The sequence below is a fragment of the Mesoplodon densirostris genome, chromosome 14 (genome assembly GCF_025265405.1).
Source record: "Mesoplodon densirostris isolate mMesDen1 chromosome 14, mMesDen1 primary haplotype, whole genome shotgun sequence".
In the NCBI taxonomy this organism is placed as follows: Eukaryota; Metazoa; Chordata; class Mammalia; order Artiodactyla; family Ziphiidae; genus Mesoplodon; species Mesoplodon densirostris.
The window spans coordinates 6901485-6928858 of record NC_082674.1 but is presented as its reverse complement, the minus strand read 5'-3'; the positions used below and the strand labels follow the sequence as shown (position 1 = coordinate 6928858).

Below are 27374 nucleotides of genomic sequence, written 5' to 3'. Positions count from 1 at the left end.
TTTGTCAGAGTTCATTGAATCGTACTCTTAAAATCCGTACATTTTATTACACGTAAATTACACCACAATGACGCCGACTGCAGCAGGAGACACTGGGCCCCTCCTCACTCGCAGGCCGCAGACCTGCACCCTCCTCCCGACATGAACACAACACTGTACTCAGAAGACCTGAAACGCTTCAAGCGTTGTGGTTTCCCCGCCTTGAGGAGGAATTTCTGACTTGTAAATCAGGAAACGCTCTGGAGAAAGACATTTTAAGTAATTCAGGGATAAAACAACTTCCACACAAGGTCCAAGTGATCAAGATTCCACACAGCTTGATGAGACACAGCTTTGTTAGGGTGAACGTGGCTGCAGCCAACAACGCTGTGCACGGAGTCCGCGTGTTTACAAAGACCTGGGACGTTAGAACCCCAACTGTCACATCTCAAGGGGCCCCAGTCTAGCTCTCCGGTGTTACGGATAAGGAAACTGAGGTTCCATAAAGAAGGAGTGACTAACTAGCCCAAGAGAACACAGAAGTCTCTACCGAAGACCAGGAGATGAATGTTTTTAAAGATTGGGACAAACAGCACAAAACAGCACTGTGTAACCCGAACCTGTAGTTTATGTGCACAGTTAATAAACAGCACACGTGAAAGGTCACTAAGTAGCCTGCTGGGGAGCAATACCAGGGGTGCTGGAAACTGGATTCAAACCCAGTATCAGAGGCAAGAGCCACCCACTCCCCGCCTCACTGAACCACCTCCCAGTTGCGGAAGAGGGAAAACCGCAGAAAGCACACACAAGACACCCACGCGAGACATCGCCTGAGCTACACACCTGCCCATAGAACCGCACACGTGGGACCACAAGGTAGACACAGAAGGCCGCTCACCTTGAACTTGTCTGCCGTACTGCTAGCTTTTAGTTTGGAATAGGTGTAAGACTACTATCTGACCGACCATTGGTTTTTCTCAGGACGACCACTCCCCAAATCAAAGGCAGAATACTGAGAGCCTCCGGCGTGCTACGTGCTTTTTACCAGAGGAGCAAGACCGGTTCCCATCCTTCCTGGTGGCTCAGAACCCAGCCTTTCAATCACACAGTTGACAAACCAAACAGATACTTCCTAAACGCTTGGAGAAGGAAAAAGAATCATCCTAATCTTCCCAAACATGTCAAGTGTGTTTTTATCAAAAATTCACAGTATTAAGTGAGAAAGGTTTCAATCCAGCCTCAAGACTTGAGGCACTGTTAAAACTTCTCCATTTTCACTTACTTTTGAAAAGCAAAACCAGAAAGCAACATTAACAAACAAAGCATGTACAAAACAGGGATTTACCCCCCCCACACACACTTTTTTTGAAGGCTTCTACCCACGCAAGCCAGAAACTTGGGTGTTTTCCTGACTTCCCAGCCCTTCCTCAGCCCCCGCGGCCAAGAGGTCACCGAGACCTGTCCGTCCCTCCTGCCTATTTCCTCCCTGTCCCCTGGCTCCTGCCCAGGCGCAGAACTCGTCCTCTCGTATCGGCACTAGCCTCCCCTGGTCTGTCTGCCTGTCTCCCCGCTTTCAGCCTCAGAGGGATCTTTCTGACTCAGACCTTGCCCCGTCCCTGCCCTTTCGCTCAAAACCCTGCCACACCTCCCCAACAAGAACAGGATAAAGTCTAAGCTCTTCAGCTTATGGCAGAACTTTAATTAAGAGATAAACCAGAAGTCAACACATTCTCAGAAGCAAATGAACACCTTTTATCCGACCCAGGAAAGGAGAAAGAAAAGCAAGAGAAAATTATAGTTCCAAATTTTAAAGGCAGGGCATTTCAAAGAAAAAGAAAAAAAGTAAAATGTGTCATGTATCTCTCATACATACTGGGTTGGCCAAAAAGTTTGTTCAGGTTTTTTGTAAGATGGAAACATCTGCAACATCTTGGGGCAAAACCCGAACGAACATTTTGGCCAACCAATACATACACATACATAATAATGGGGTAATAGGCTGCCTTTTCATTTTTTTTTAATTCTATCAATCTTTATATTTCCCTTCACCTTTCCAGTGAAAAGTCTTCCTATTTTTATAGATACCGAATTAAGATTTTTAAGGGCAGATAATTATAAAAGTAAATTACTTTCAAGCTCTTTACATCAGTACTAAGGCAGTTTTAACTTTATTAATCTTCATATCATAAAAGTAAGCTATCAAACTATACCCCAACCCTTTGGCATTCTGCACGGCACAAGGTTTAAAGGGTAGAAAAAATAATACAGGCAGAGGTGAGAACATGTCAGGAGTTTCAGAGGATCGGCATTTTAAGGCCACCCTTTGAAGGTCTCAACTGACTTAATACACCTGAGTTCCCTGAAATCACAATCTTCACTTCACGGCACTTGATGAAGCTTCGGCTTATGAAAATTTCTAAATCATCTTCATCCTGTCCAACTTAAAAAGAAACTCAGGCCCACCAAGACCCTCCCCGTCCCTTCCCGAGGGAACCGGAGCCAAGAGCAGCTGGGGTGCAGAGGACCGTCCCCCCTTTGCCCTCCAAGCCCCCAAGTACTTGACAACCTTCCAGCCCAAGGGCTCCCCGCGCCGCACTAGCAACACCCGGGGCCTCCCCGTGCACGGGAGGGTGTTCAGCAGCATCCCTGACCTCCGCCCACTGATGAAACAATCAAGCACACCCCTGGACCTTGCCCGACGTCCCCAAGAGGCAAAACCGCCCAGGCCGAGCAGCTCTGTCCTAGCCTCCTCCGACCGCCTCCGCCGTTCGAGGGAGGGCACCATCGGTCTCATGCTCCAACCAAGTTCTCCGGGTACCACCACCACGGCCGCCCTCAGGGTTCAGGCTCTGGCAAAACGGCCTGACTTGCTTCTTAAACGTTCCCATCACTCTGCCGCTGGGCCCAACCCCACGTCACAGCGGCCGGCCCCTCCCACACCAGCGCCCACTCCCCCTCCCACACCAGCACCCACTCCCCCGGGAAGCCTCACCGCAGCCTCACCTGCCCTCTCCACGGCTCAAGTTCAGCTTCTCCTATTTTTCTATTATTTCACTGCCTGATGTATCAAGCTTTCCAATCAGCCTGCCAAAAGGCCTCGGGCCATACAAAAGAGAGCCACTGCGTGATGATTTAAAACATCCGGGCTCTGTTAGAAGGAGGACGGCCTATAATAAAAACTGAAATCACAGTAGTTCATGGTAAAACCAGACCATCCAAGGAAAGGGCCAGCGGATTCCACACTGTGTGTGCTCCGTCTGCGCTCAGAGCCTTTGCTGCTTCTCGTAACAACGCTCTGAAAGCTACTCTGTCCAGGGCACCTGGCGCATAATCCATCACGGCCACCCGGCGCATAATCCATCACCATCACGGCCACCCTGGTGCATATGAATGAAGTCAGGCCATCCGTTTGGTTCAAAAGGTCATCTAACTCAGTCAGGTTCAAAACCCCAGGCCCCACCTCTAATCTGATTAATTCCACCATCAGTCACTCTGTAGCCACAGACAGATCCCTGCTTACAACACAAGAGGGAAACTTCCAGTTGGCACACACCAGGTCAAGGCACTGAAACACCGCATCTGGAGAAATCCAGCTCATCGGGAGAGACGGGTATGAGGCAGGGTGAGGGTTGTGGGTTTTGTGGGGGAAGCAGAAAAGCAGAGTCACCCCCCGCCTGCACCACCCATCACCAGGCGCACACTTCACACCGCCCTCCAATTCCTCCTCAACACTTCCCCAAACAGGATGTGTCCCAGCAGTGAGTCACGAAAAATAGGGTATTTCTAGAAATCCACAGGAAAGAAGGTGTGGGAGAAAATTTCTAAAGAGAGGGAACAAAAAGACAATATGCAAAGCGAATTAAGCACTCACAAGGCCGGAAGCGGGCTCTGCTGGGCCAGCGGCGACCTGGCCACACCGTGCTGGCCAGCCCTTCATCTCATTCCTCCCGCTCTGCTCCGCTCAGGGTCCAGCCCACTGGACCCCCAACAAACCCACCTTCCCGTACCCTGTCACATCTCCCATCTAGTCACACCCTGGGGCTTTGTAACCGGGGAGAAACCCAGCCTCCGGATCTATCAAATGGGACGGTGACTGCTTCCCAGACGGTGAATCAGTGCCCGGGGGTGTCACGCCTGTCCTCCCCGCCCCCTTCCCGAAGGCCTCCTAGGCCTCACAGGAAGCAACTTCTGTTATCAGTGCTCTGTAAGACACCTAGCACACGTTACTCTGTAGTAGTATAATTTGTGTACCATCTTATCTCCCTCCGCCAGGCTGGAGGAGCGGCGCCAGCTGCCATGCGCCCTCACCACGTGACAGGCACTACGCTAAATGTTCTACCTGGGCTTTCTCACTTAATTCTCACACCAGTCCTGTACCTAGGCAGTATTATGATCAGTTCTCCCATTTTATGGATTTAGGAAGCTCAAGCTTTGAAAGCTGAGAGGCAGCATAGAGAGTGTCACGATGAAAAGCATGAACTCAAGAGCCACAGTATCTGGGGTTGAAATTCCGGCTTTATGCCTGCCTAGCTCAGTGACCTGGGAAAGTTACTGAATCTCTCTGCGTCCCAGTTTCCTCTTCTTTAAACGCAGGGATGACAACAGTACCTACCCACAGGGTTGTCCTAAGGACTAAACACATTTAACATTTGTTAAGCACTTGGTGCCCGGCACGCAGTAAGCGTTATGTGTTTGTTAAATACACATAAGTCAATGAGCCCATCTGCCTGTGGTCATACAGGCATTAACTGGTGAAATCAGTAGTTGAGTCCAGGTCCAAGTGGCTTCAAAGCAGAGGCTTTGATCACTGCACGGGCTCAGGAGTAACGTAAGTCCTCACGGGAATGAGCCATTTCATCTCTGTATTCCTGCAAAGCTACGGGTGCCAGGCCACCATGCAAGTTTTCAAAGTGTCGTGTTACTAAAGGAGGGAAATCTGAAGAATTCATGAAAAGGTGTCTCTGAAAAGAGATGATCAACACTAAAGAACGACCAGGCCTGAAAAAGAAAAAAGTACAAAGAAGATAGAAGCCTCTCATCATGGTAACCGTATATATAATTTGGATAACCATTCCGAGTATGTTTATTTTGGAGGCCTTAACAAATAAATAAATTTCCACACGGCAATAGTACAAACCAGAAAACAGGGTGACGGGGCAGGTGGTAACCGCTGCTTCTCAAATAACCTTCCAGCCGTCTTGGACAATAATTAATTGACTCACACAGTTTTAAAGCCATGTCTGTGAACGGCTCTAACTCCAAACTGCTTTGGTCCCTGTAGGTAAAAGAAATGAGGAGGAGCATTCTCCACTCCTACTAAGCAGCAGTTTGGAAACATACAAGGAATCCTCTGAGCCGGGTGACATGGATACAGAACAAGGCTGGGCACACGTCTAACCCCGGAACCCCGTCATCCACAGGCAAGAGGCAGCCTCAACCCCTGCCACACAAGTTCCTATGGGACTGAGCCACTCCAACATGCTCTTACTTTTTTAGGATCTATATTCACTCATTCAACTTTTCAAACACTACTCTACCCTCTAAGAATCAAGTCTCTCCTCTACAGCCAGAGAAACAAGACTTCTGTGAACCGAGAGCACCAGCACTCCTGGATCATGTGTTTCACTCTCTGCGATCTAAGCTGTGTTTGCTGGCCACTTTTACTCATTCAACAGACATGCATTATTCATGTATTACGTGCCAGGCACAATTCTGGGCCCTGGGGATGCTTCATCAACTAAGAGAGTCAGGAATCCCTGCCCCATGAAGCTTAGGATCTAATGGAGAGAAGAGAGAATTAGAAAACAAAACTATAACAAGTAAGTAAATTCTGGACTAGGTTAGGCGGTGATGAGACCTGTGGGGAAAAGAGAGGCCAGGGAGCTGGCTTAAGCGGTGGTCAGTGCAGGACTCACGAGAAGGTGACACACAAAAGGGACCAGGGAGGGAGCCGTGTGGATGAGCAGCAAGGAAAGAAGATGGTCTGGACAGAATGAAGGGCGGGAAAGGCTCTAAAGTAGAAACCCCTGCGCCTGCAAAGCGGCCAGGAGGGAATGCGGCCACAGCAGAGCAAGGCAGCCGAGTCGGGCCACGCCAAGACAGCGTAGGGTCCCACACAGGGACTTTCACTCTGAGACAAAGGAGGGAGATGCTGACGGAGCACCAGCAACATCAACTCCTCCACCAAGTAACACCCGGCGACTGGCATGGACCCAGCAGGTGGCAGGTCTGCTGTGTGACTCAAACCCACGTCTATATAAAGCCCAGGCCGTGACCACCACACCAGACGCCCCTTAAATGCGGGCTCAAATTAGACGTGACATCACACATATCCCAGGAGCAAGAGTCAGTGAGGGAGAGGAGATGGCAGAACAAGACGCAGAGCCTGAAAGCCCAGTCAGGAGTCCAAAGGCGAGGGTCACCTGCCTCCTAGAGGTGACAAGCCCTGGCTGGAGGGATGGGAGGGGCGGAACCACACCAGAGAACCCTTCCAGCACACAGAAATGCCGCCCACCTATCCTGCTGGTGCAAGAGGGATTCCTCTCTCCAGACTGGTATGAGAAGAAAAAGGAAGTCAATGGCTCAGGGAAAGTGACACACAACCACAGACCAACCCGAGCCTGGGCAGTGATCTCCCCTCCGGAAACGGGCAGGTCTTTGTACCGTCGGGAGGCAAGAAGCCGACCTGTCACCTGCCATTCGGAACTAGGTCTCCCTCACGCACGGCAACCTGGTCCCACAAAACCCCGCGGCCCCGTGTCTGCAGCACAGCCAGCCAGGCTCTGCACAGAGATCGCTGCTGCCTTCTCCACCGTTCTCGTCAAAACCCTCACAGATCCTGTCTCATCTGATTGAAAGGGCTTTTCCGGGGATTATGAAATACAGATGTTTTCCTGACAATCTTCCCTCAAATAGGGGGAAAAAAAACCTACTCTCCTTTTCCCACACCTGCCCTTGTTCCCAGCCCAGATGGGAAACAAGAAACATCCTCTTCACCCAGCAGCTCAGGAGACGTGGGGACTGTATTTATAAGCATCTCGGTTCCTGGCAGATCCCAGGTCCACATGCAGAAGCTGCTCTCCGTCCCAGCCACCCCTCCCCTGCGTGAGGCTGCACCCACCCAGAGACACAGCTCCTCACAATCTGGTTGTAGAACCGCCCTCTGCGGCATCAGTCCCAGCCTGGATTTTTCTTGCTAGTTCCAGAGAAGTCACAGGCCTACAGCTGCTGTAAGACTGGTGCGTGGTAAAGCCACTCGCTGGGGTTGGGGCTGACCCAGGCACACAGTGGCAGGCTCATCCCTACCGCGTCACCATCACTTGCCTGCTGGGTCCCATTCAAGACCCTGAGCAAGCAAGCCTGTTGGCTCTGGCAGGATGTTATGAGTGACTTGGCATCGCCATAGCAACTGCCTCTGTATCTTACGGCATTTATCAAACCATAGTGTAACTGTTTGTTTACGCCTCTGTTTACACTGTGAAAGCCTAGAAATCCGGATGCTCTTTACCCACATTAGTAAACTCCCGGTGCCTGAACAGGACAGGCAGACCTTCAATGAATGATGTGGAAAAAGCAAACACAAGAATCTCCCCTTGCAGACATCATAAAGCTGCTCCCAACCACTGCCTTCCTGTCCTCTAACAGCAGGGCTAGGACCCCTCTTCACCCCACCCATGGTCACTTCTATCCCAGCCCACAGAACAAAGAGCCCAACACTGCCCTGCCCCCCAATCCAGAGAGAAACCCAGTGGGCACAGCCCTCCAGAACCCTGCATTTTCTTAGCTTTCTCCATGCAACCCATCTCCCCACCTTTGGGCTCAGGTACTTTGTCCTCATCCTAGAAGGCTCTCATCTCCTTCTGCTATCATTTATTCTGTCATTTACTCAACAAATACCCCAGAAGAGTCTTTTGTGCATCAGGCCTTGTTCCAGGCTACCTAACGCCTGATTACCGTTCCAGATCCAGCAAAGGCTCAGGCTCCTGCAGGAAACACACCAACCACCGGCCCTTTCCACCAGGCTTGCGGCACAGCCAGGAGAGCAGTCACATCGACCTGCTGTGCAGGTGTCCCCAGTGCCCAGCAAGGGCGGGACACACAGTCCTCAGGCTGGTTAATCACCAGATGGGGAGACACCATTGTCAAGGCTCAAGGGAGTGCAAAGGTGAAGGCAGCAGGAGTGCGGCTAATACTCCCCTCTGTCATGGCCGCTGAGTGAAGTACGGCCCAGTGACAACGTCCCCAGAGCAAGAGCAAAGCAAGCGTGGAACACGCACCACCAAGGCTGAGCGGTTCCCTCCAGCACATGCAGGCTGCCCCCGCCACCAACTCTGCTGATGGAACCCTTCTATCTTGGAACCTGCTTGGATTCTCTGTCCCTGAATTTGAGATGTAATGATCGGGGGCGGGGGTGGGGGTGGGGGCGGGCGGTGAAGAAGGACCCAATTTTGAAAAGGAAAAGATAACTTTCTTTCCAAAGTGCTGCCCTGTCTCAACCCCCCCCAAAATCTGTACTGAAACTCCTCTTCTCTGCTGAGTCACTGCACTATCCTGACTGTCCACTTTCCACCCTGCCCTCAATCAGGGCATTTCTACATGGGGAGAAGACAGTCAAGGCCTTTAGCAGACAGTCAGGCAAGCACTCGCTCCAGAAGACGCACGCCGAATCTTCCAACTCTGGGGCCGTAGCCCCATAACAGGCTTTGGAACTGCTGGAAATGTCACAGAAATTCAGCAGGAACTGTACTTCACTACTGTGACGATAAAATGAAAATTTCAGTTATATAACACTATTGAGAAAGAGGATCATTCATAATGCCTTTGTCAACCAAGCAGCATAAATTTACATACATTAGGTATCAACAGAAATAATTTGCATTTGGGTGTGCCAGCTCATATACACATTCTGTTGTCCCTTGGGAGTCTGAGAATTTCAACGTTCAAATGGCACCATCATTTTCACCTATCTGTGTGACAGCCAGATGGACAGAGACCATTCGTTTGTCGATCACAGATCAACTCTACTCAGGAGGAAAGGGCACAGTTTACTTTGTCAAGCATAACAAAAATACTTCATCTACCAGCCCCTAAATGGGCTCAATTCTGCTGCAGCCACCCAATGGACCTTCCCAAAGAAAGAGATCTGAAATCAAATATCAAAACAGCAACCAGAAGGATTGAGAAAATTGTAAAAATGTGGAATATGCTTATAGATCCAAAGACTGGGTACCACTTAGCTACCACCTAAAATCCCTCTCTCTTCTCAAGGATAACCAAGTGAGTGGGCAGGATATAAAAAAAGAAATATGCAATGTAACTAGAATACTCACTATGACACATGACAGAAACACATTTTTAACACTGAAGGAAGATATGCTTCTCTCAAAAGATACTTCATTCCAATGATAAATAATTCAAGACTGACGACTTCTCCAAGGTTACAGGGCCAAAGAGCACCTCCTATTACAGACAAGACAGGACTTACGCCTTACACGACAACCCAGCTCTTAAAACCTTATATTTAAAGATTCTCCCCCCAACCATGGCATTTAATTTATAATTACACCTACACTCACTGTTATCTGGGCTTTCCTCTCCAGTCTTGCTGCTATTACCTGGTTATTATGAATAAACAGTACCTTTTCCCAGAACAGCTAATACCACTAGTATTAATAGTAACAGGTACTATTAACTCTCTTCTGACATCAGGTGCAAATATTTCTAAATTATCTGTCCTCTCTAGTCAAAGACAGTAACTCATAGCAAACAATACAGGTACAACATTTTGAATCTCTTTTAAAGTTGAGAGACTAAACAAAGAAGCTTCTAAGCATAAAGAATCTGTGCATAAATACGATACCCACACATTTTTTTTAACTCAATAAAATGATTAGTGAGCAGCTCCCAGGTCCTCTGACACTCCGGGAAATAGAAAGATCCCTCACTGAAGAGGTGTAAGATCCTCGTTCAAGTCTTCAGAGCTACCACTGACCACCTATCGTCTTCTTTTTTAAACTTTTTTTTTTTTTTAGTGGTTTGAAAGACAGCAATTTTATTTATTTGGTTAGTTAGTTGCTGCACGCGGGCTTTCTCTAGTTGTGGCGAGCGGGGGCTACTCTTCGTCGCGGTGCGCAGGCTTCTCGTTGCTGTGGCTTCTCTTGTTGCGGAGCACAGGCTCTAGGCGCACAGGCTTCAGTAGTTGTGGCTCATGGGCTCAGTAGTTGAAGCTCATGGGTTCCAGAGCTCAGGCTCAGTAGCTGTGGCGCACGGGCTTAGTTGCTCCGCGGCATCTGGCATCTTCCTGGACCAGGGTTCGAACCCGTGTCCCCTGCATTGGCAGGCGGATTCTTAATCACTGAGCCACAAGGGAAGTCTGCTGCCTATCTTCTTTTGTGAAGCCATGAAACGTCTGGGAGGCTGTTTCCTCAGCTCAGTGTATAAAATCTGTCCGGCCCAATGTTTTGAACAGTCAAGTTTAAATAAAAATACAAGCATATTATTTTAAAAAGAGCTCCTGCTCTCGGGAGTTTACAGTTTGATTTCAGGAAACAAGAACACAAAAGCAGGAAGCAGGTCCCCGGTGGGAATGTGCACTTGCTCCAGGACAGTCATCCCTGACCGCTCCTGTGGGAGGGCCTGGGGGGTCGGACACCGCTGGACACAGGCTGCAGAACACCAGGCCCCCTTCTGAGTGCCCCCATAACAAAGGGCTGAAGGCTACAGCACAGGCCAGGTGCCCTAAAATTGCAGGAGATGCAGCTAATGGAGGCTACTAGTGGTAAGTGGAAACTCCTCAGGCACAGGAGGGCTGGAGAAGACCCCAGAAGCTAAATGGGTGGGATCACAGGTCCACAGGGGGAGGAAGGCCTCTGCCATCTGGAGTCCCCAGCACCCGACTCTCTCCCCAGGGAGCAGAAGTGAGCACCCTGCCTCGGCCTGCACACCAACCCTCCCCACCGTCCCCTGGCGCCCAGGCTGGGCTCCGCCGACAACCGCCCTGTCCCAGCCCACCCTGCAGGCCTCCGAGGTGTGTATGGATCCCTCCCCTGGGCCAGGCAGGAGAAGGGCCCGGCTCCCTGACCAAGAGTGCCCGTCTGCAATCTGTCTCCAGACCACCGGGCAATTTTCGCCCCTGGGGTGAGAGCTGAGCCAGGCGGCCTCCGGAAAGGCCAGGCCGGTGATGTCAGGCAAGGGAAGAGCAGGTTTCTAGGTGGCTGACATTGCAGTGGACTGGGCAGCAGGTTCCTTTGTTTTCCTCCAGGCTCCTGGAGTCCTCCCTCCCACTCAGATTCGTCCCTGGGGCCAGGAGGCCAGTCTGAAGAGGGAAAGGAGAGGGGAGAGCGATCCTCCTGTGGCAGCCAAGGAAGATGTTCTGGCAGAGGCCGGAGGTCAGAACAGGACAATGCGAGCGCTGCTTCCCCTGCCACCTCCCCTCTACGCTGAAGCCACGCAGCAGGCAGGCTGGAAGGTGCCTTCGAAGTCATAAATGGACATCCTCGGATCAAGAAAGAAGGCAAAAGGCATTTAGAGGAAAAAGGCTCAAGCGGGGTGGCAGGCAGACGTGTGCTGAGTCCTGCATGGCCTAAGAGAGAGGACCCTGCCCACTTCATACACATCTGAGTGGTTACTATGCACGTGCGCATGCAGGTATATAATGTGCTTCCGATCAAATAAATACTGAATAAATTAACTAGTGGTTGGTCTTTTATTTTTAAATGGTAGGTTCCTTAAGGGTAGAGACAAAATTATGTTTTTAATACTTTAGTATAATGCTCGCAGCATTATCATTCTCTGCATGTGTGGCCAGCTGCCAAAGGTCAAATACTCAACCTCGGAGGCCCTACTACCGGCCAGGCACTGGGGGTGAGACACCCTCTCAAGCAAGCACACGCCGAACAACCCTGCCGTCAAGGAGCTCCTCCGCCGCTCGTCCCTGATGCCTTCCCCCGCCCTCTCCCTGGTGGAGTCCCTGTTCCTCCTTCCCCCCCACTCATGAGCACCTCTGAGGCAGGAACTCTGCAGTCCAGGGCCTGGGACAGAGCCCGGTGCTCTACAAGTGTAATGAAGGAAGGAGTTAAAGCCTGAACCAACCAACCACCAACCAACCAACCTTAGGAGGTGGCCGAAACCAGAAGAGGAGCCCCCATCTGACTACCCTGTGATGTACCTTCCTTTGTACTCCCAAAGCCCTAATCCAGGCCACAGTGACTGCTTCCCGGGGCAGTGGCCGACGCTTCGCTACTGGGCTCCCTGCACTGGGTCCTTCTCCCCTTTGACCCTCTCACCGCTGTCCCCCGTCCCCGCCATGCCAAGTCAGTCTGCCTTAAACCCAGCTTCTGCTCATTTCACTCCCCTACTCAAAAGCCTTGGGTATTTCCCTACAACCTTGGGCAGAAAAGGCTACTTCCACAGGTAGCGAGTACAGGGATGTTTCAGGCAGGGGCTGTGTGACACGTGGACCACTGTTCCAAGCAACCCGAAGGCTCTACACCCCCTAACCTTCTGTCGGTTCAGTCCAGACAGACTCTCTACAGTCACACCCTACCTTCTCCCCTAGGGGTAGGAACACTTTTTCTATAAAGGGCCCAACAGTAAATATTTTAGGCTTCGCAGGCCACATACACACAGTCTCTGTTGTATATTCTTCAGATTTGGGGTTTTTTTTCTTTATAACTCTTTTTAAACCGCAAATACCACCTTTATTTCAGTTTACTTTGTTTTTTGTTTTTGTTTTTTTGCATACAAAAACAGGGTGGGCTGTAGTTTGCCAACCTCTGCCCTGACCAAACAGGGACAACCCTGAGAGCCCTGAACCCAACTTGCATTGTTTCAACTTACCCACCTCAGTAGAGCTACAGCCTCCTTTGTCCCGCTCCCTGATGAGACCCCTGCTCTACAGAAGCAAGCAGGCACTGAGGAGGAAGCCAGGGCCGCCCCCGGCACCAGGGAGGACCTACAGCTGTTGCAGACCACCACACTGCACAGCTGCAGCACGCTTTACTCCAAGCATCAGACAGCCCAGGTCTGCCCCAGTGATGGGTGGGTGGGTGGATGGTCAGATGGATGCATCGATCCATAGACGGATCAACCAATTCATGGATCAATGGATGGACAGGTGGACCAAAAACTGCTTTAGAGGAACTGCTTTAAGAATTCAGAGAAGAAAGTGGTTCTGATGGACTGGGGAATGCCAGGGAAGCCTTTACAGAATAAAAAAGACATAATGTATTTTTCAGTGAAGAAACTAGATATTAGGGTGCTTTACAGAGTGGAGATTTTGGTAATTCTTAAAGAGATTTTCCTGTTTCAAAGGATAAACATGACAATCTTGATTTTTCAAATCAAAACGAATTTACTGCTAAACATGCAGCAAGTGTTTTGAAGGTTAAGATATAAAATCACAGAAACAGAAAGATTACCTAGGCCTTCAACATTCGACAGACATTTTCTGAGAACTGTGTGCTGGGAACCATGTTGGGCTCTGAGGATTCAAAGAGAAGCAACACTTAATCCGAGGCACACTCAGTCTGGCGTGAGGGTCCAACAGGAAAACTAACTGCAAACAGGCGTAACTTTGGATTGTGAGGCTCCCTCACCCCAAAAAGGAAATGCCAAGATACTCTGAAGCCAGCCAGTAAGCCTCGCGCCCCTGAACAGCAGACACATAGGAGCCAAGGGCTGTCCTCACTTAAGTCTACGTGTCCCGGAAAGAGGTTTCCACATCATTCTGCTAGAGCCCAAACCCCATCCTGAAAGATGCCCTAAATGCCGCATTTGGGCCAACACCAAAGGAAAGAGTTGTTTCCACATAATTTAATTTTCTCAGTGAACTAAAAGTAATCAAAATTACACAGCGAAACTCAAAACCTATTTTCATGCAAACTCTCCTCAATGGATTACATGCTTCCCTCTGCCCGACACAGCAGAGTACTGATTCGAACTCTTCTTAAACTTGCTGCTGTGTGAAGACCCTCGGGGATGCCTAGAGCAGGGGCAGCTCCACACTTCTGAGTCCAATTTTCTCTTTTCCTCCCTTTCACTGGCCTCAGCTGTTGAGCGCTGGTCCCTGCCATTTCTATTTCACTACATGGTCTTTTCCAGAACCCCGAGGATGACCATGACCTACAGAGAAACAAGATGGGCTTTAGAGCAGCTACTTACACAGGGTTTTTTTTTCTGTTTACCACCAAGTTCTAACACATGCCTACCACCGGCTTCAACCACCCAACCTAACAGTACCTTTTTCTTTGGAAAAACAGTAACAAATTTCTGAAACACACATCAGCTGACACTGCTACTCCCTAATTCAAACCAAAATCTAACCAACTGTCAGAACGCCTATACCAGCTCATGGTTTATCAGGGACAGGAATCAAGCCCTGAACCTGATACACCAGGCCTCACTGGCTTTGTGCACAGACGCTCAGGGATCCAAGGAGGTTCATAAATTAAAAGAGCAAGTAAAACCGAAGCCCTCAAGGGAGTTCACATTAGCTGTGACTAAAGCAATTCTGTCATAAGATCAATCAAACCTCCTCTACTTTGCTCTGACCATAAAGAAGGAAACTGTACACTTCAAAAATTAAGCTCCTTCCACACTGTTACAGAAGACAATAAATCATTTTTAAAAGAACAATAAACCCAGTTCTGGAAAACTGAGGGGAGGCAGTGTGGTAGGAAAGGAAGCCAACTTTAAATGTCATCACCAAAGCAGCAGCTTACCGGGAAGGAAGGCCTCAGCCTGAAATCCCAGAGTAGAGCTTCCCTCCTGAGTCCCCTCTGGCTGGAATCTCCATTTTGAAAAGAAAGTACAGGGCCCCGAGGTTCTGAAAATACACTAAGGGAGTGAAGGTAAGAGAATGCAGGGGGAAAAAGAGGGGAGATGAGAATTTTAAGCTTTGGACACTGCCTAGACAGCAAACCCGTCCCCAAGGAAAAGGAACAGGAGCGTGGAGGAGGGAAGGGAGATGAAAAAGGTGCAGACCCGCCTGCCTACCGTGCTCCACCCCTGCTGGTACCTCTTCTGAATGAGAAGCCTGCGGCTGGCAAGCTACAACCAAGGCAAACAAAAGCTACAGGTTCTGACAGCCCAACAGCCTGAGTAGTAAACACACCTCATTCCTATTGGCCACAAAAGAAAAACCAACAAGAGAATTTACAAGGCGAGAAGAAAACCAGGAAGCTCAACAATTACCTCTTGTCAAGAAGAAAACCAGGAAGCTCAACAATTACCTCTTGTCAAGAAGAAAACCAGGAAGCTCAACAATTACCTCTTGTCAAGAAGCGAGCGGTCTCCACAGTGAACAAATCAAGGTGATGCTTACAGAAAGAGGCAAACAAAGAGCTGCTAACCGGAAAAAACAATGTGTTGTTCTGAGTTTGCTGTTGCAGAGACAGACAAGGCCTGGCCCTGGACTGGAAACCTCCCAGGTACCACCTTGGCCAGATGAGGCAAATGTCTGCAACCCAGTTATCCACGCAGGTGACATTTCCACTAATGGACTTTGCAACCAGAGACCAAGCCTCCAAGTGTTCCAATTTTCTCAGTATATTCAGAGCCCAAATGGGAACAAACAAAATAAATTAAATTTATTGCACCCCAATTCTGTGCAACCCATTGGCATTTAAAGATGATCAAGAACCGATCCAGCAATGAGGCAAAGAAAAGAAATAAAAAGTACTCAGACTGTTAGGGAAGAAGTAAAACTACCTCTATTTGAAGATGACATGATCTTGTATACAGAAAATCCTAATACATACATACACACACGGCCCATTAGAGCTAATAAACAAGTTCACTAATATTGCAGGATATAAGATCAATACACAAAAATTAATTGTATTTCTATATCCTAGCAATGAATAATCCAGAAATGAAATTAAGAAAACAGTTCCATTTACAACAGCATCAAGAAGAATAAAATACTTGGGATTAGCAGATGCAAACTATTATATATAGAATGCATAAACAATAAGGTCCTACTGTATAGCACAGGGAAAACTATAGTCAATATCCTGTAATAAACCATAATGGAAAAGAAAAAAAAAGAAGAAAATACTAAGGAATAAATTTAATAAAACTTGTACACTGAAAACTACAAAATATCATTAAAAGAAATTAAACACTTAGTAAGTGGAAAAACATCCTACCATCATAGATTGGATGATATTAAGATACCCACAGTCCCCAAGTTAATCTACAGATTCAAAGCAATCCCCATCAAAAGCCCAGCTGGCTTTTTTTTTTTTTTTTTTTTGCAATAATTGACAAGTTGATCCTGAAATTCATATGGTAACAGGGACCCTGAATGGCCAAAACAATTCTGGAAAAGAAAACAAAGTTGGAGGACTCACACTTCCTGATTTCAACACTTACCATAAGCCCAGCATAAGGATAAAATCAGTGGATAGAACTGAGAGTGCAGAAATAAACCCATACATCAAACTTCAACTGATTTTCGAAAAGGGTGCCAAAAGTATTCAATGGGGAAGGAATACTCTTTTCAACAAATGGTGTTGGGACAATTAGATATTCACGTGCAAAAGAATAAAGCTGGAATCCTACCTCATATCATATCCCTACCTACCTCACAAAACAAACTCAAAATGGATCAAGGACTTCAATGTAAGGGCTAAAACTTTAAAACTCTTAGAAGAATATGTAGGTGTGTACCTTTGTGACCTTATATTAGTAACAGTTTCTTAGGTATGACTACAAAAGCACAAGCAACCAAAGGAAAAACAGATATTCTGGACTTCATCAAATTAAAAACTTCTGTGCTTCAAAGGACACCATCAAGGGGGTGAAAATAGGAGAAAGTGTCTGCAAATCATGTATTTGTTAAGACTCTAATTTCTAGAATATATAAAGAGCTCTTACAATTTAATAGTAAAAAAAAAAAACAACAAATAATCCAATTCTAAAATGGGCAAAGGATTTAAATAGGTATTTCTCCAAAGAAGATATACAAATGGCCACAGGCACATGAAACAATGCTCAACACCACTAGTAATCAATCAGGGAAATGCAAGTCAATCCAGGAGAGATCACTGCATATCCACTAGGATGGCTACAATCAAAAAGACAGACAGTAACAAGTGCTGAAAAGGATGTGAAGAAAATGGCACCCTATACACTGCTGCTGCTGCTGCTGGGAATGTAAAGTGGTGCAGCTTCTTTACATCATATTCTGACAGTTCCTCAAAAAGTTAAACACAGAGTTACCATATGCCCCAGCAATCCCACACCTAGATATATACCCAGAGAACTGAAAACATATGTCCACCCCAAAACTTGTACAAGAATAATCACAGCAGCATTTTTCATAATAGACAAAAACAACCCAGACATAACAGACATAAACATAATAGACAAAAACATCTGGAAACAACCCAGATGTCTATCAGCTGATGAATGGATAAACAAAATGTCATATATACATACAATGGAATATTATTCAGCCAGAAAAAAAGGAGTAAAGTACAGAATCATACCACAACTTGGATGAGCCTTGAAAACATGATGCTAAGTGAAAGAAGCCAGACACGCAAGGCCACAAACTGTATGATTCCGTTACATGAATTCCATTACACGAAATGTCCAGAATAGGCAAATCTATAGAGGAGGAAAGTCGATTAGTGGTTGTCAGGGATTGAGGGAGAGGGAAATGGGGAGTGACTGCTAATGGGCATGGGATTTTCTAGCAGGGTGATGAAAATGTTCTGGAATTGGGGACTTCCCTGGTGGCGCAGTGGTTAAGAATCCGCCTGCCAATGCAGGGGACACAGGTTTGAGCCCTGGTCCGGGAAGACCCCACATGCCACAGAGCAGCTAAGCCCGTGCACCACAACTACTGAGCCTGTGCTCTAGAGCCCATGAGCCACAACTACTGAGCCTGCGAGCCACAACTACTGAAGCCCAGGCGCCTAGAGCCAGTGCTCCGCAACAAGAGAAGCCACCACAATGAGAAGCCTGCGCACCACAACGAACAGCAGCCCCCGCTCGCCGCAACTAGAGAAAGCCCGTGCGCAGCAACGAAGACCCAACGCAGCCAAAAATAAATAAATTAACTAATTTTTTAAAATGTTCTGGAATTGGATACAGGTGATAGCTGAACAATTCTGTGAATATACTAAAAAAAATCACGAATTAGACACTTTAAAATGGTATATTTTATGGTATGTGAATTGTATCTCAATTTTTTAAAAAAGCAACAACAAAAATAAGCACCTGAGGAAACCACAGAAAGGTTCTTTTTTTAATCAACTTGATTAACTCATAACCTATACGTTTTTTCAGGACTAAGAACCAGCCATTCGTTGCCGATTTTTATTCCCACCATTTATTCTAGTGTCTTTTCAAACTGAATGTATGTGATACAAAGAACCAGGAGATTTTCAGGCTGGAGAGAGTAGTCGGAGATCAACTAGTCCAAACACCTCATTTAAGAGATACTACATCCAGGGCAGTGACTTGCTCAAGGTCATACAGCAAGGTGGAGACCACATCGGAACTGGAATCGACTCTTCTAACCCCTTGGCTAGTGCTTTTCCCACGCCACCATATTAACACAACCAAATCCACAGGGCTTCATAATAGCACGTCTTCCAGTGATGAAATACTGGCTCCCCCTAAGCCTAGGGAAAAGCTCTTGGAACCCTGATGTCAGAAAATCAGTATTTACTTAAAATTCAACAGTCCAAATTATTTAGTGATCGCAAAACCCTGTGATCGTTAACACAATCTTTTCACCAGAGAAGCAAAGCAGAACAGAGCTGTGATCAAGAGACCAAGGCACGCACCTGGAAAGACAGCTCAAGGTGAGACGGGTAGCGCACTTCAGAGCCCCATTTGTCCCAAACTTAAACTAGCGATGCACCCAATGAAATTCCAGCTCATGGGCCAACCACCATATCGACTCCAGTGGTATTTTGTGGGAGGGAATCTTTAAAGGGGGAGTAGAGAAGGAAAGGGTTGTTTTCACCTCTAGTCTCTTGAAAAGTATAAATACGAATGGCCAGCAGAAAGTGGAGGAGGTGGTCAGAAAAAGTAAAGGGTGGCACGAGGCAGGTGAACTGTGCTGCAGACACAGAATGTTAGGAAATGTCTCATCTACCCTCCACTTTACAAGTGAGGCCACTGAGCCTGGACCCGTGAAATCAGCTGCCCAAGGCCCAGCACCTAGGTAGCTAACAGGTCAGGGCTATCAGAGGAATAAATACAGCACAAAGACTTAACATGTCCCTTCCTCTCAGAATCTCCCCAAAGTTCCCTAACTGGCAGCAGGGTGCCAACACCTCACGGAGACTGCCTAGACAAGCCACACCTGTGATTCCCCCTTCAGCGGTCGCCTCTCCAAACACAGATCTGCTGACACGGAGGGAACAGTGCATGGACCTGATCCCTGGCTACGTGGCTCTGGAGTCCTTTACAAGCAGCTTTGATGGTGTCCTCAGTCCCTCAGCTCTGAGGGGGAGGGTGGGGAGGCAGATGTACCTTTCTAACTCACTCCAAAACAGTTAAGGCCACTTAATAAACACCTCTGAGGCTAAGTACCTCCCCAGGAGTTAGAGTCTGATGACCTAAGTCGACAACTATCAACCTGCACTAAAGAAGCCCAGAGAAACACCTAAAGAGGGAACTTCACGGGCAATAGAGATCCCAGCAGGAGACCGTCAGGTGAGGCATTAAAGGGCCAGCAGGAGGAACACCCCTATGCACACAGGCGAATCTCAGCTAGGACTAGGACTAGCTAGAACTCCTGGTTCTATCAACCGCTAATTCCGGGGCGGGCTGGCTACCTGCAGTCATGGAACTTGTCTGAGCCTCGGTTTCTTCAACTATAAAATAGAGATAACAGGATCTACAGCAGATAGGATAGGGGAAAGGATTCAGCAATCAAAACAAGCAATTTAAAACACAGCACAGCCCTTAACCCAGAAGTAGGGCTGGTGTTAAAAACAAACACAAAACCTCTATTAAGATTTCTTCTGGGAAACTAGGGAAAGAGGCCCCCAAATCCGGGTCACCTGGCTAGAATCCTAGACGCCGAGGGAATTCACCATTAGAGGGAACCGTCTTCACCAGCCAGCCGACTTGACTGCGAGCATCTGTGTATAAAATCACCCTGACAAAGCCATCTTCAGCACCGCGTGGAGATATGATGTCATTAATAATCCCGTTAGTAGGGCAGGCCTCCTGCCAGGGTGTGCGCAATGCCCGGGGCCACTCGGCACTGCAGGGCTGGGCATGTCGGCAGAGCGGTGAAGAGAGTAACGAGGAACCATTTCTGCAGCAACACGGACAGAGGAGGCAGAGAGGAAACAGTGGCAGCAAGGGTTCTTCAGAAGCATCCACTCAGGAAACGCAGTAGATGCATCACAGCGCAAGGCAGCAAGAGAGGGGTCGTGCTGGTCACAGAGCCATCAACGTGGAGGGCCTTTTCCGGTCCAGGCTCTACAGAGGCAGTTGGCGGCTACAGGAGCAGACTCTCTCGTGTCCAAACGCTTGAGTTTGAATCCTGGCTCTGCCACGTCCCAGCTCTGTGATCCTGGTAAAGTGGCTCAGGTTCTCTGAGCCTTACAGGGTTTTTGTAATCATCAAGCAAGTTAGGAGTTAATACGTGTAAAGAACTTAAAGCATGCCTGGCACACAGGAAGCGCCCAATAAGTGCTAAAAGAAGAGGCAAGGAAAAAACAACAACAGGGACTGACAGGAACGCTTCAGTCATGCTGCAGATACCCCAAACACACTCATGCAACAACAGCATCGTTTCAAACATGTAACCTCACCGAAAACACGACAGAACGCAAAGTCTGCCTTAGAGCTCTGGGCGGAAGGTACCTGTAAATCTATCACTTCACACCCAAGCTTGCCCTACAGAGTCAAGGACAGCATATGACAAACCAGAAAAACGAGAAAGGTAAAAGTAGGAGAATTGGCGGCCCAGCTCAGGGTCCTAACTACAGGACTCATCAGATGCAGTTCACAGTTTTGCTGAACGCCAAGGCATGCATGAAGGTATGAACTAAACCAGGACCACATGAGAAACTGCCAAGCCCTGACCTTGAAAAAATGCAGAGAGCACCATGGCTGTCAAAGCACAACTGACAGCTTTACCCTCCACCCCTAGTTCCTCTAAGCACCTTTACTACTGGATAACTATAACACTGGCTTCAGGTGTCACCCCTCTCTGCTCAACTCGAAGAACCAATTCATCACAATGACGGTATCATTATGAAGCTTGTTTAAGGAGCACTGTTGCAGAGTCACTCACTCACTCACTCACTGCAAAATACAATTAACTAAAGCAGTCTTACCAATAAGCCTGGAATTCTTAGCCTGAATTCAGGGGGGTCCATAAACTTGGGTTGGAAAAAAGAATTACATCTGGATTTCATGAGCCCCCAAATGAAATTTAGCGTTTCCCTCAATTATGAATGTAAGCAATACACCGTGGTAGTATTAGCAGTACCTGCGACACCAACAAAAGATATACTTATAGGGCTTCCCTGGTGGCGCGGTGGTTGAGAGTCCGCCTGCCGATGCAGGGGACGCGGGTTCGTGCCCTGGTCCGGGAAGATCCCACATGCCGCGGAGCGGCTGGGCCCGTGAGCCATGGCCGCTGAGGTCCGGAGCCTGTGCTCCGCAACGGGAGAGGCCAAAGCGGTGAGAGGCCTGCATACCGCAAAAAAAAAAAAGGGGGGGGGGCTAAAAGGATAAACACTAACTGCACACAAAAGATGAGAAAATAAGTGCTTTATAGGGAAGGAGCTCGTCCCACCCACTTTTCCATCACTGGCCCCTGGTGGTAACAAAATACTGGTAGATGCCCATGCACATTTACAAATCAAGAAACCCAACACAACCAAATACAAATAAAAATACAGCCCAAGCATTTCAGCTCTGGTTGATAGTCCATATATTCCACATCGTCCACATGATAAAACGATAATGGTACAAAAGTACCTGGAAGGGCCCTGGCAACCACTTGAAGGCCACGTGACACAGAAAGTACAGGCAAAGAAGGCAGTTTCCTATGGTGGTAGGACTAGGTGAACTCACCACCTCTTTGTAGTGGGAAAGAGGAGTGTTTAGGGAGCTGAATGGGGACAGTATCCCAGGCATCGACACAGCTAAGAAAGCGTCACCTGCTATCGTCTGCCTACAGCAGACGAGAGAAGCAGACATACCCCGCCGGCTCTGTCTACACAACTCTGCTTAATCTCTCCCTTCCCTTGTTGGTGTCTGCAGAAAACAAAATGAATATCCAGCACTGGCCCCAACACAAGTTCTACAGCCAGTCATGCTGAGCAGCACACAGCCGGCCTTGATACCAACACTAAGTAGCTCCAGAGAGTGTCAGCTTTGCTGCAGGGACACCAGGAGCCCCGTTCTTCAAGTGCCCGAGTGAACCGAGCCTGGCCTCTGCCTTTGCTGGGACGGGAGCCCTGCTCTGTCCCTCTCGCCCCACAGCACAGACAACACAGAGGGTCTCCATCGGACCTCTCGTCACCCCCACTGCTACCACCTAGGCCACGACGTTCTTGCCTGGATGACCCCCGGGCCCCAACTGGTCCCCCTCTTTTCTCTCATGCGCTGCCCATCTATTCTCTCTGGAGCAACCACCGGGAAAGGTTTAAAATGTAAATCAGATCAAGCCCTCCAATGGCTTCCCACCATGCTAGAACAAACTCCAATTCCCTCCCAAGACCCAGAAGGCCTCCTGTGACCTGGCCCTGCCTGGCCCTCACCCTCTCCCACGCCCACTTCTCTCCTCCAACAGGGCCTGAGCCAGGCACATCTTAGGGCCTTTGCACGTGCTGCTCTCCCCTGGCTACTTCCTCACTGCCTTCTGGGCTCTGCTCTAATGCCACCTCTTCGGAGAGGCCTTTCCTGATTTCAGTTTCCTGCCTCCAGAGTCACATTCTATTCCTGTATTCTGTGTAACTTTTCTTCAGAGCACTTATCACTACCTGACATTACGTTACTGCAGTGATTATCAACTCCATTTAGGGAGTGGCCTTAAAAACTGCCAATGCTTCAGGCCCCACCCAAACTAATTAAGTCAGAATTTCATGGAGTGGGCCAAGCATCTCTATTCTACAAGCCCCCAGCAAGTGATTCTAATGTGCCGCCAGGATTAGAACAGTGCTTCTCAAACGTTAATGTGCATATAATGCACCTGGAGATGTTATTAAACCGTCAAAAGGTGGGATTTGACAGTCTGCGTTTCTAACAAGCTTCCAGGTGATGCCAATGCAGCTGGTCAGTGGACCCTTCTCTGAGTTGCAAGCGTCTAAAAAGCACTGTCTAGCAGAACTTTCTGCAATGAGGAAAATGTTCTAAACCTAAGCTGTCCAATGCACATGTGCTTTATTAGCACTTGAAATGTGGCTAGGGCAGCTGAGAAACTGAATGGTTAATTTTTAGGCTACCACATTGGACAGTGCAAGTCTAGAATGTATGTGCTCCACAAAGAAAGGCATCAGGGCCTGGCCATGTAGAGGGTAAGAATCAAGGATTATTCCAAATTCGTGGCCTGAGCAGCCCTCTGTGGATTGGCTATGAAAATCCAACCAGAGGCCTAGACGGCCACCGCCTCAGGAGTGGATCAATACTTACCTAAGGCTGGGAGGCAGATACAAGAGACTACACTGAGATACCTTAGTAATTAAAGCATGTGGTAAGCCACAGATGACTACCTTGACTTCAAGACTCAACTGCACATCATCATGCAAGGCCCTCCTCCTAACCATGGCCCCAGGCACACCTGACCACTCCCATCCCTAGGCATCCATGATTCTGGACAGTCTTGTGGTTACGGCCTCACCACGTTTTACTGCATTGATTTGTTTATAGGATATCTGTCTCTTCCACTAAGCTTCAGGTTGCTTCAAAGACAATGCATGCCTCTTGGGAATTCTACTCCCATCACCTAGCACACAGCAGCACTTAATAAATACTGAATGAATGACAGGGCCTGGAACCCACCACGAACAGCATTAGTACTTTTACTGTTAATCACAAGAAAGAGAGAAATTGAATGGGGGGGGGCGGAGAATGGGGATCACATAAGAAGAGATCATTCCCTCCTTGAATGACTCGAACATTTCCAGACACCTATATCCAGATTACAGGACACAGCGTAACAAGGTGGCCCTGTCTGATCCATAGAGGCTCATTTCCGAAAATAAGAAGGGACCGGGCAAGCAGATGATGTCCTTCTGACAATAAATCTAAAATCTGTTAGTCTGGGATGTGGAAGCGCTGTTTTTCAAACAAGTCACAAAGGGCTAAGATTCAGAATCACACTCTTGCCTAAAAAGTACGTAGGCCGTAGGCTGGGTTCCCACCAATGACTGCTGGGAGGGGCTTCTGGCCCAAGGACAGCAAGGCCCCTGGGAGTCTGTGCAGCCCAGATGCTCTCTCTACCCCGCAGTTAGAACCCTGTGCTTGTGACAGCAATGAGATCTCCAAGGCAACCAAGGACAACAGAGTGGAGAATTATGGCCCGGAAGGACGTAGATTAAATTTTAATACTCACGAGTCAACATCAAATTTATTTTTAAAACTACATATCTGACAAAGCCAAATAAGCAAGACAGAATGGATGATGCTCTAAAGGAGGGTCTAACTATGAATATCCCACACATGCATACAATTCTTCCCTATTTTGAGAATATTTCAAAGAGCTCAGAGACTCAAAGAAACTGAGACCGCAATAAAACACCCCAAAAGGGGGGAGAGGAGGGTTTTCAGATTCAGCCACAACTACTTATTTTGTTCCATTATTTCCAAAAACACAGGGCAGATTCCAGTTGATGCACCAGACTTTGCTAAAATTGTGCAAAACAATCACTTCACCAAGAGAAAGTGATCATCACAAAGTGAAAATTTTAAAACACAGCTATATGCTGACCTGCTGCCAAGACAACAAACTGGTTAAAAAACAAGCAACAGTGAACAGACATATAGTAGTTTTCCATTCACTTAATCATTCAACCATTCCTTTCCCTTACTCCCCCACCCCCACCCCATGTAAATCCCCCCGGGGGGGGGCAAACACCCTCATCAGGTTCTATCGATTAACTATCATGTAATCTGTAAAAGCAGTTAGCATTTAGTAAACCGGTTTTCTACCAGGTATTGTGCTGTGTATTATCTCATTAAACCCTCACAACCCTCTGAAGTAGACAGGTATTGTGATCAAGACTTTAAAGCCAAGGAAAATGAGAAAACATTAGGTAGCCCATCCAAGTTCACACAATTGCCCAGTGGTGGAGTGTGAACTTGAACCCAGGTCCATCTGACAAAGGAGTAATTTAGAGAATTCAGCATTATTAAAAGTAACAGAAAGCAGCATCATTTCGGAAAACAGCATGAAACCAAGTTCAAACTCTAGCTCTTCAACTTACTAGCTCTATAACCTTGAGCCAATTAACCTCGCTAAGCCTCAATTTCCTCATGTGTAAAGCAGGGATGAGGAATAAATACAACAGATGTGAGGTTCATAGTACAGGGTAGGGATCCACTAGCTACCCATACTCCAGCTACAGGTGTACATATCAAAAAAAAAAAAAACTTACACTTCAGTAGTAGGACGATTTTTAGCAGACATAACCTATCTTGGAAATAATAGGTTCACAAACATTAACCAGTTTAAAATTAGTTTACTAATTCTATGACACGTTTGTTTAAACACAGGACCAAGGACTTGAAAATTTTAAATTTATTTATATTTAAATTTATTTGTCACAATACCCACCCTCATGTCTCATTTCAGTATGAAGAGTAGATGCTTGTTTAAAATCAAAACATGAGGGCATCACTGGTTAAATAAAACTGTTTCAAATTTAGTTCTCTCATAAATGTAAGCTCACATGCACCATTATCTTAGTATGTATACTGAATTTGCTTAAAGTGAGACAGACCTGTAATGATGTTTTTTTTCATTTTTGAGACTTTAACCAATTCTTGTTCTTAGATGGCAACGTGGAGCAAGCTTGCAGTTTAGTAACATGACCAAATCCAGTCTCTCTTTAATCTGCTCAGTAACTGAGCTCTAGGGTAATCTCCTGCACAGCATACAAAAAGAGCTCTGGAATTACACAGTGCAAACTAAAATTAATCAGGGAAGGATATGCCAATTTTAATAGCAACTCCTATTTGCCTAGCTTTCCAGCACCTGCCAGTGTTAGTAATATTTAACTGACAAACTTCAGTAGGGAAAAGAAACAGAACTGTAAACACAATTAAGCTTTCTTTTTAAGGCACTGTGTACAAAGCTTCCTTCCCTTAAAAGAGATTCAGCTACCTCTTGGGCCGCAATCATTCCATAAACATTGTTAATGGTGTATTTTCAAAACATCGTGAAAATGTCTTTTTGCTTTTCAAGCAGCACTTCTGAAAAAACTTACTACGCTCATCCCCATCTGCCTCATTTGAAGGCATCATCTTGAAGCCTTGCTAATACAGGTAGAATTGAGTGATGTGGGATCACAGAGCTCACTACAAAAGGTTTACATTCAGCTCTCCTCTACAAAAAAAAGCGGGGGGGAGGAAGGAAGTGGGGAAGGAAGCCCTATACTATACTTAAAACACTCCAAATGTTGAATCTGCTACTTTTGATTTAGCCCATTATTGACTGTTTATGTCTACAAAGAAAAAAATTTCCATTAAGGGAAAACATTCTGTATTTTTTCTTCCCCAAGCAATTCCTAACAGCAGCTGCTTTGTTCAAGTGGGCAAAAACCTGAATGCCATCGCTTAATTTAAAGCTCTCTGGTGACCTCTCCTCACTCACTCTAGCCCAGTCATCTCCTTCTAAAATACCTACAATACCCCATTTTAAGAACGTAACTTGACATTCTGGCCAAGAGGAATTTAATCATCGCTTCGACACTGGCACACGTGTGGCTGGTAAACCAGTTCCCCATTATGAACCAAGCACCTGACACAGTGTCTCTGACCCTCATAACCACCCTGGAAAGGATGCATTGCTAGTCTCGTTTGATAGGTAAGGAAAATGAGGGCAGAAAGGCGAGGAGCTGCCCCGAACCACAGTCGGCGGTGGCCCTGGACTCACGAACTCTGTCTGCCCTTCGGTCCCAGGCTGCTCTGACTGTCGCCTAAGCTTGCGGGTCCTAAGCGCTCTCTCCGCAGGATGTGCAGGGCTTACTAGTTAGCACTAGACGATGACTTTGCACCTTGACTAAAAGCAGGCCTTTTCCAGGCTGATGGGGAAGGGAGGCGTCCAGGGCTGCGAGCAGGTAAGACACACGTCCCCGGGGGTCAGCAAAGACCTTTGGATCGGAAGCCCGGCTCTCCCACTCCTCCCCGGGCGCCGCGCCGCGCGGCACGGCGCGGGTCAGGCCTTCCTGGCTAAGGTGTGCACA

The 27374-nt window shown here is 47.5% G+C and overlaps 1 protein-coding gene across 3 annotated transcripts in view; it reads right to left on the bottom strand.

The window, feature by feature from the left end:
* The window catches only part of ASAP2 (ArfGAP with SH3 domain, ankyrin repeat and PH domain 2), a 156977-nt gene that overhangs the window by 128863 nt on the left and 740 nt on the right, over positions 1 to 27374 (bottom strand). Inside the window, exon 1 of one of the 3 annotated variants that reach the window (XM_060117391.1) lies at positions 3851 to 3932. The exons of the other annotated variants lie outside the window; for them this stretch is intronic. Coding sequence (XP_059973374.1) covers positions 3851 to 3916 — 66 coding nt within the window. The 5' untranslated portion in view covers positions 3917 to 3932. Of the gene's footprint in view, positions 1 to 3850; positions 3933 to 27374 lie in introns of those variants that run through there. 3 annotated transcript variants of the gene reach the window in all.